Source organism: Lissotriton helveticus, chromosome 4_1 (assembly GCF_964261635.1).
Source record: "Lissotriton helveticus chromosome 4_1, aLisHel1.1, whole genome shotgun sequence".
NCBI classification, from domain to species: domain Eukaryota; kingdom Metazoa; phylum Chordata; class Amphibia; order Caudata; family Salamandridae; genus Lissotriton; species Lissotriton helveticus.
The window spans coordinates 655,869,142-655,879,129 of record NC_136063.1 but is presented as its reverse complement, the minus strand read 5'-3'; the positions used below and the strand labels follow the sequence as shown (position 1 = coordinate 655,879,129).

General features: G+C 46.9%; 1 protein-coding gene across 1 annotated transcript in view; it reads left to right on the top strand.

The window, feature by feature from the left end:
• Positions 1-311: 311 nt before the first annotated feature.
• LOC144827279 (lipoxygenase homology domain-containing protein 1-like) overlaps positions 312-9,988 on the top strand; it is a 453,506-nt gene continuing 443,829 nt past the window's right edge. The window contains exon 1 of the mRNA XM_078685654.1: positions 312-461. Within this exon, the coding sequence (XP_078541780.1) occupies positions 381-461 (81 nt within the window). The 5' untranslated portion in view covers positions 312-380. The remainder of the gene's footprint in view (positions 462-9,988) is intronic.

Here is a 9,988-nt window from a genome sequence, read left to right as displayed (position 1 = left end):
GGGGTCCAAAACCGACCCCCACCCGTGCGGCGCACCGGGGGATTGCCCGGTGCCCGCTGTGGCCAGTCCGGCCCTGTCCTGGCATAGAGGGCGTTCCTGTCCGCCAGCTTGCTTGTGACGAGGGCATAATAAAGGTTTGGAGCAGGTAGGCAGTGCTTCTGGGGTAATGTTTCATAACTGCACTTAGGTAGGTCCAGATTCAGAATCGTACTGCACAAAAGTCTCAAGACGCTTCTAAATAAAATTGTAAACCATGTCAACTTAAACATGCGTATTTACCCCTAAAACAACCACTCCTGTTTTTACTTTCAGTGAAGACGTACTTTCTGTACATCACCACACACAAGTCCTCTAAGTCTGAGACAGATGCAGACATTCACATGACCCTGCGTGGCACGTTTGGGGACACTGGGCGAAGGCGACTTTCTCTGCAAGGGGAGAAGTTTTCTCGGAAAGGAAAGGTATATAGCCTTTTTTTCTAGCAATTGCTAAATGTCATTATTTATCACAATGTTGCAGGTTGTTTTTATGTACAATATCTTAAAAAAGGTTGCTGGTTTTTATGCTGAAGCTCACTTTAAGTAAGAAACCATTAACTAACAAGGCCTATGATTTCCACCAAACTACATCATCTATATAGCGTCAATTGTTCTGGAGACCTGTTTTTTCCTTGTTTATAATTTGCTGCATTTAAACCTTTGTCCAGTTTACATTAATGGTTGGCCTTCTATAATTTGACGAATTTGCTCCATGCATAATATGTGTCAGGGGCGCAACTAGGTCTTCATTTCGGGGGGGGGCTAACATGGCAAAAGAAGGGGCGTGGCTAATGTTAATCAATGGGGCGGAGCTAAAATGGCAGATAATCAGGATTGGTTAATGCCCCCTCACACCTTAAAACCCATACCCGCCCTGAACTCTAAAATTACCCCCGGCACCCCAAAACCCATACCCATCCTGATCCCTAAAATTATCCCCCCCTGGCACCCCAAAAACCATACTCACCCCACACCCTAAAATTACCCCCTGGCACCCCAAAACCCATTACCACCCTGAACCCTAAAATCACCCCCCTGGAGCCCGAAAGCCCATACCCGCCCTGAACCCTTAAATTACCCCTGGCACCCCAAAACCCATACCCACCCTGAACCCTAAAATGACCCCTGGTACCCCAAAACCCATACCCGCAGTGATCCCTAAAATTACACCCTTGCCCCCCAAAACCCATACTCACCCTGAATCTTAAAATTACCCCTGACACACCAAAACACATACCCACGCTGAACCCTAACATTAACCCCCTCACACCCTAAAACCCATACCCGCCCTGAACCCTAAAATTACCCCTGGCACCCCAAAACCCATACCGATCCCTAAAATTATCCACCCGGCACCCCAAGACCCATACCCACCCCACACCCTAAAATTACCCCCTGGCACCCCAAAACCCATTACCATCCTGAACCCTAAAATCACCCCCCTGGCACCCTAAAACCCATACCCACCCTGAACCCTAAAATGACCTCTGGCACCCCAAAACCCATAGCCGCAGTGATCCCTAAAATTACACCTTTGCCCCCCAAAACCCCTACTCACCCTGAATCTTAAAATTACCCCTGACACACCAAAACACATACCCACGCTGAACCCTAACATTAACCCCCTCACACCCTAAAACCCATACCCGCCCTGAACCCTAAAATTACCCCTGGCACCCCAAAACCCATACCTATCCCTAAAATTATCCCCCCGGCACCCCAAGACCCATGCCCACCCCACACCCTAAAATTACCCCCTGGCACCCCAAAACCCATTACCATCCTGAACCCTAAAATCACCCCCCTGGCACCCAAAAACCCATACCCACCCTGAACCCTAAAATGACCTCTGGCACCCCAAAACCCATACCCGCAGTGATCCCTAAAATTACACCCTTGCCCCCCAAAACCCATACTCACCCTGAATCTTAAAATTACCCCTGGCACACCAAAACACATACCCACGCTGAACCCTAAAATTACCCCTGGCACCCCAAAACCCATACCCATCCTGATCCCTAAAATTATCCCCCCCCTGCGGCACCCCAAAACCCATACCCACCCCACACCCTAAAATTACCCCCTGGCACCCCAAAACCCATTACCACCCTGAACCTTAAATTACCCCTGGCACCCCAGAAACCATACCCATGCTGAACCATAAATTCCCCCCTTGCCCCCCAAAACCCATACCCACCCTGAACCTTAAAATTACCCCAGGCACCCCAAAACCCATACCGAGCCATAAATTCCCCTCTGGCACCCCATAACCCATACCCACCCTGAACCCTAAAATAGCCCCCTGACATCCCAAAACCCACACCTGCCCTAAACCCTAAAATTACCCTTGGCACTATAAAACACATACCCACGCTGAACCCTAAAATTAATCCCATGGCACCACAAAACCCACACCCACCCTGAACCCTAAAAGTATCCGCCCCCCTGGCACCCCAAAACCCATACCCATCCTGGTCCCTAAAATTATCCCCCCCCCGGCACCCCAAACCCCATACCCACCCTAAAATCACCCCCTGGTACTCCAAAACCCATTACCACCCTGAACCTTAAATTACCCCTGGCACCCCAGAAACCATACCCATGCTGAACCATAAATTCCCTCATTGCCCTCAAAACCCATACCCACCCTGAACCTTAAAATTACCCCGGGCACCCAAAAATCCATACCCATGCAGAACCATAAATTCCCCTCTGGCACCCCATAACCACCCTGAACCCTAAAATAGCCCCCTAACATCCCAAAACCCACACCTGCCCTAAACCCTAAAATTACCCCTGGCACTATAAAACACATACCCACGCTGAACCCTAAAATTAATCCCATGGCACCCCAAAACCCACACCCACCCTGAACTCTAAAAGTATCCCCTCCACCCCTGGCACCCCAAAACCCATACCCACCACACACCCTAAAATTACCCTCTGGCACCCAAAAACCCATACCCATGCTGAACCATAAATTCCCCCGGCACCCCATAACCCATACCCACCCTGAACCCTAAAATTGCCCGCTGACACCCCAAAACCCACACCTTCCCTGAACCCTAAAATTACCCCTGGCACACCAAAACACATACCCACGCTGAACCCTAAAATGACCCCTGGCACCCCAAAACCCATACCCGCTCAGAACCCTAAAATTAACCCCTGGCACCCCAATTTGTAACCCACCATGAACCATAAAATTACTCACTGGCTCCCTAAAACCCACACCCACTCTGAACTCTAAAGTTACCCACTAGCACCCCCAAAAAAAATGAACACTACAAACTTACATTACAGTTGCATATTTGGAGGGGACTGTCCTCTTTGACGTTTCTATGCATGTACAAGTCAAGAACAACATTCACAGTAACCTAGATATGCAGGCAGTAGGTAATGATGTGCTGAAAAATGCATTAAAGTTACTGGAACTTACATAAAAACTGCTGCCTGCTCCTCTGATACTATACTGTGGAGTCGGGCTGATCAGCAGCACTGCGTCCTGGCATCCAGCCCCTCGAAGGTCTCAGAGTAGATAGGTCTCCTGGATTCTCCTTGCCTGGGTCCCCTCTGCTTCTTCGCTGCTGCCCTTGGATGCAAAAATAGAAAGATCCATGGCCCTGTTCACCATTTATCTGGTGAGCAGTGCGGTGGATGTGAATTCCATCCAAGTGCACAGACAGCAGGGTGAAAGGGATGGCAGTGCAGGTGATGCTTTTCCTTTGAAAATTAATTTCTGCTGGTGTCTTAGCCCAGGGTTTGCTGTCTGTGCACTTGTATGGAATACACATCCTTACAAGTGCACAGACAGCACCTAGGCTATGACGCCAGCAGAAATTCCCATACAAAAGAAAAGCGTCACCTGCACTGGCCATGCCTTCCCCCCTGCTGTGCACTTCACACCCAATGCTTATAACCCATCAAGTGCTTAGGTGAAATCCCTGCCTTCAGGCAAGGATTTCACCTCAGCGGCGCCACTCTAAAGGAAATCAAGAGGTCAGGGCAGGGGGGTTCACTCGAGGAAACTGTTCAGAGGCTGGCTGTCTGCTCGGGCTGCTGGGCCTCTCAGAATGCATAATAAAAATCACATTCTCGGCTCCGATGCGCAGCGTTAGTTAATGATTTCAGTGTGTGTCATCTTAGCCCGGGCAGAGGAGGCGACGGGGGGGCTGAAGCCCGGTGAGCCCAATGGGTGTTGCGCGCCTGATATGTATATAACTCATGAGATTTACAGTTTTTACGCACGAGTGGTCCTCTTGGCTAAAATGGTGTGAAAGGCAGCATCGGCTGCCACTAGAGGGTGCCAGAGCGCTGGCCACGTCACTTTTCTTCAAGCTATGTGGATGGTAATCGCAGAGAGCAATTACCATCCAAGTATGTTTTTTTTGTATTAAATAAGGGCTTTAAGCCCATGGTGGGTGCTGCTTAAGTTCCTGGCTGCCTCTCACTTCCTGTGATGAGTCAGGCACATTTGGGAGGTACACCTGCGCAGTTGTCCCTCCGCATTTCCCTTTTGTAAAAAAAAATCCCTATGCAGGCTAAGGTCTGACCTAGCACCAGCCCTGGCCTGCAGCGATTGAGGGTCTGATGAGAGCTCCCATTTATGTCATAAACAGCGTCATATGTACAAGCAGTCACGGGCATCTAGGGCATACGCCCTCAATTCCTGGGACAGCCTGTCAATCACTTTCATAGGGTGCAGCATTTCCCAACTTATCACCTGTGACCTGTTGGAAAAGAGTGTTGCTTCCATCTTGTGAAGGATTGTGAGAAAGTGGGAACATTTTACGAAACAAGTACTACCTTCTAATAAAGAAATGTGCCTTAACGTTTAAAATAGAAATGTGTACAGACATTTGGAAAACGGGCCTTTATTAAACGTGCAACATTGAAAATGCTGCTTATTTCTGCAGAAAGCTCTAATTTCTATCATTCTCACACTGCTTTTTACCCTGCACAAATCTTTTATTCTTCTCTATCCCTAAAGACTATGGGCCTCATTTATGAAAGCCTTGCGCCACCGGTCCGTCACTTTTTCCCATGTTAAAAGTGAAGCACCGGCGGCGCAAGGCCTTCATAAATAAGGCCCTATAAATGGTTTGGCAAAAGATGAATTAATGTTTGAATTGTAGAACCTGACCTCTTTATGAAATGTGTTGTTTCCTGAAAAAAGTATTTCTCTTTTCCTCAAACCATATAATTTCACTCTATTTAAGTTTTGTGATGTAACTAAAACATACCAGATTTAAATGGTTCATTTTATAAATCAGCTCATTGTTGCAGGATGGGACACAAAGTAGCTAACAGAGTAGGATTGCAGAAAGGTTCTCATGAGAACTTTCATAGATATATCTTTTTGTAAAAAGTTGAGCCGCATCTGAATGAATGCATATCGACATGGACGTTTACCGTGGGAATCGAGGATGAAGATGACAGACCATCGGACGATCTTCCTCCATTGGATGTTGATGACATATTCGCCTGTTTTTGCAACATGTTTAGTGGCTTTTCTATATAGTATGTGTTCCTAGCTTAAGAGTCAAGGCATTCTATATACTCCTACCCTGTCATCCCCTTCGCACTTTATGGTGCTAGCTCAAAATACCATAGGCTGTTGCTAACAGTGATTTTCTTCGATTATCCTTGCTCTAAGTTAGGAGACTTTCTATCCCTATGACAATCATAGCTACTGCTGTGGTTCTTTCCTTTTACCTGTCTTAATGGTTGGCTGACCCTTTATGGGGAGTTCTACATTTTTTCAGTTAGCTGACTTTTCTACAGACTTTTCTACAGCATGTACTTGCTCTTTTCCACAGGGAACTCTACACGGGTTCTCGTTAGGATAGGATAGGTCCTTTAGTTTAGAATAGGGACAAAATTCTGAATGGCACACGCTGTTATTTTCTATGCCTGTTCTAACCAAACTTATTTTCGATAAATTCTGTAATTGGATCTATTTGACTAATATGAATAAAAATGAACAAAAATACAAGCTAATTTCTTAAAGGGAGGATAAAATTATGAGATTTCACTAAACCTCTCTTTATTGGCTGAGCTTCAAATGTAAATAATGATGACTATGTTGTGTGATGCTCCATTCTAATACAGTGGCAAAGATTGATCGGCTTTGGGAGGCATGGAAATTCCAGGCTATCTAAGTAAGGTTTAAGGTGATTTCCGCACTCGCAATTCCAGGCATATGGGGGCATATTACCAAGGGCCATTATCGCCGCTTTAGCGGGACTTTTTCCCGCTGAAGCGGCAATAATTTTATCGCCCTATTACCAAGCTGTCGCTAACACCAGTTAGCGACAGCTTGTAGGCGATAGCGGGCATTTTGGGGCCCACTTTGCATGTCAGCGATAATTATCGCTAATGACCTACAAAGTGGGCGTGCCAAAATGTCAGCGACTGAAAACAGTCGCTGCAATCGCTATCGCCTATGATCAACACAGACGTAGTTTGGAAATATTCGCGCTAATTTCTCCAAAAGCTAACGCCTGCCCTGACCAGTTCTTAGCCATGTTATCCAATGAGAGGTGGATAACATGGGTAAGAGCATTGTCACGGTAATGCCTGAATATCGCTGTATTGACAGCGATATTCACGCATTTTGCCTGTTTTTTATTGCTCCAGAGATAAACCTTGCTAATAGCAAGGTATCTCAGCGATAAAAACAGGTGAAGGGCGGCGATAGAAATATTCCTGCTAAGCCAACTCAGCGATAATTATCGCTAGTTGTTGGTAATATGCTCCATGGTTCGAGATCACAGATTCATGAGACTCTGTGACCTCGAGCCACATGCATGCTGTAGACCGATACTCTTCTTTAGCATGCACATAGTATCTGTTCATAGCAAGTATTTATATCGAAAGTTAAGAGGGCACTCTTGGCATTCTCAAGCCTCACATCCTGGACTGGAACAGCAGAAGCACACCCTATTGCGGGCCAGCCAGTGTGTTCCACAAACAGAATTTGCAGAGAAGTGAGATTTGGGGCATGGAGGCCTTCCATTATGCCTGCCAGATCTGTGGATCGTTTTTATTGTTTATGAAACAATAAAAATAAACAGCACGCTTGCACAGCAGAGCACACACTCAGAGCTCCCGGATTTGAAAGTGCTCCCTTTGTGTGCTTTTATCATGCTGGAGCATTTCACTTTAGTACATCAGTTTATAGCACTATATTGAGAGGCATTTATTAATACTGTTAATAAATGTCTCTTATTATGTTGATATAAACTGATGTACTACAGTGAAATGCTCCTGCATGTTATAAGGGTACGAGAGCACTTTTAACCCCTTCACTGCGGCGGCTATTCCGCCGCAGTGCTAAGGGGGCGGGGCGGCCGCGCGGCGGCCGCATGCTGGTGACGGAACCGCTCCATCACCAGCGTCGGTTGAGCTATGCTGGTGACGGAGCGGTTCCGTCATGGCCCGCCCCGCTCAATAGAACCCTCAGCGCAGGCGCGGAATTCGCGCCATGCATGAGCGTTCTATTGAGCGGGGCGGGCCATGACGGAACCGCTCCGTCATCAGCACAGCGCACCCGCAGCTGATGACGGAGCGGTTCCGTCATCAGCATGCAAAGGGTTAAATAAGTAAATTCATGATGTGTGAATCCTAAAATGACATATTTTAAAAGTGCTCGAGCCTCTTGTATGCTTTTAAAATACGGGTGTGTTTCACTTTAGTATATTAGTTTCTATCTCCATATTGAGGTATTTATTAACAGTTTTAATAAATCCCTCTCAATATAGTGATATAAACTGATGTACTATACTGAAATGCTCCCGCATGTTAAAGCATGTATACAAGGGCTGCCCCATCCCTTTCAAGTTCCACCAGCTGTCACTGATGAGAGGTTTGTCTTTGCTTAGAAAAGGCATGTGAGGTACCAGTTCGTGTGTTTTCCATAGATTCTAAAGTCATTCTTTGCTCATTGCTACTGCAGCACATGTGGCTGCATTCCACATCCTCATTTGCAATTCCTTTAAGATATGTTCTGGTTGAACAAAGTCTCATGTGAGCGGAAATTACGTGATCAGTGTGAGTCTGCAGCCAGCAGAAGGTGTGCTTGATATGCATTGCCCAATATTTCGGGTTTAAATGATATGGCTCTTCTGTAAAAAAAATGACTAGCATTTACTCTGACCAACAAAATGACATGTGCAGTAATCAAACAGTGCAAGAGCAACATTTGCATAGAGTGCAATTCACACTTTCTATATTCCAGTCAATTAAATTGCCAATGCAAAACTACTGGTCACCAGCGCAATTAATGCAACGTATCTAGATGTTCTTACCTTTGGCACCATTAGCGTGGACTCACAGCTGCTGTGTTTAAATAGCTCTTCACCAATATCCAGGGGGAGAATTGGTAAAAGTCATGAGGATGTTATTTCATTACATTTTGCTTATAGGTGTTATTTGTTTGCGTGCATTTTGTGAGGTCATAAACATTGCACTTGGTGTGCTAGTTATGGTTTGCATTACAAAGCGATACAAAAGGAGATGATGGACGGAGCGTTTGAGCAAATCAAACACTCACCCCCAGTCAACTGATCTGGGTTTAATCCATCACCATTCTTTAGCCCACTCAGCCACCCCAGTTCAGACATGGCTATAGGCTATATTTAGCGCTTGGACGCCCTCAGGCAGCAATTCGCGCTCTATAAATCCACATCCATTCCATTCCATTCCATATGCAAATCAGTCTGACCCTGTGCCTTATGGGAACAGTCCAGCCCGAACTGCCAAGCCATGTCTTCCCTGGACCGGAAACAAGCATCCTGTGACCGGTTTCGGATTCATAATACTCATCAGCCAGGCTATCTTGAATCCAGTGGCCAAGTGAGCAAGGGACTCACGTCTGAGCATACCCTGCCACACTTAGGGCGAACAAAGCGATACAAAAGGAGATGATGGACGGAGCGTTTGAGCAAATCAAACACTCACCCCCGGTCAACTGATCTGGGTTTAATCCATACCATTCTTTAGCCCACTCAGCCACCTCAGTCAGACATGGCTATATGCAAATCAGTCTGACCCTGTGCCTCATGGGAACAGTCCAGCCCGAACTGCCAAGCCATGTCTTCCCTGGACCGGAAACAAGCATCCTGGGACCGGTTTCGGATTCATAATCCTCATCAGCCAGGCTATCTTGAATCCAGTGGCCAAGTGAGCAAGGGACTCACGTCTGAGCATACCCTGCCACACTTGGGGCGAACAAAGCGATACAAAAGGAGATGATGGACGGAGCGTTTGAGCAAATCCAACACTCACCCCCGGTCAACTGATCTGGGTTTAATCCATCACCATTCTTTAGCCCACTCAGCCACCCCAGTTCAGACATGGCTATATGCAAATCAGTCTGACCCTGTGCCTTATGGGAACAGTCCAGCCCGAACTGCCAAGCCATGTCTTCCCTGGACCGGAAACTAGCATCCTGGGACCGGTTTCGGATTCATAATCCTCATCAGCCAGGCTATCTTGAATCCAGTGGGGGTGAGTGTTTGATTTGCTCAAACGCTCCGTCCATCATCCCCTTTTGTATCGCTTTGTTCGCCCTAAGTGTGGCAGGGTATGCTCAGACGTGAGTCCCTTGCTCACTTGGCCACTGGATTCAAGATAGCCTGGCTGATGAGGATTATGAATCCGAAACCGGTCCCAGAATGCTTGTTTCCGGTCCATGGAAGACATGGCTTGGCAGTTCGGGCTGGACTGTTCCCATGAGGCACAGGGTCAGACTGATTTGCATATAGCCATGTCTGAAATGGGGTGGCTGAGTGGGCTTAAGAATGGTGATGGATTAAACCCAGATCAGTTGACTGGGGTTGAGTGTTTGATTTGCTCAAACTCTCCGTCCATCATCCCCTTTTGTATCGCTTTGTTCGCCCTAAGTGTGGCAGGGTATGCTCAGACGTGAGTTCCTTGCTCACTTGGCC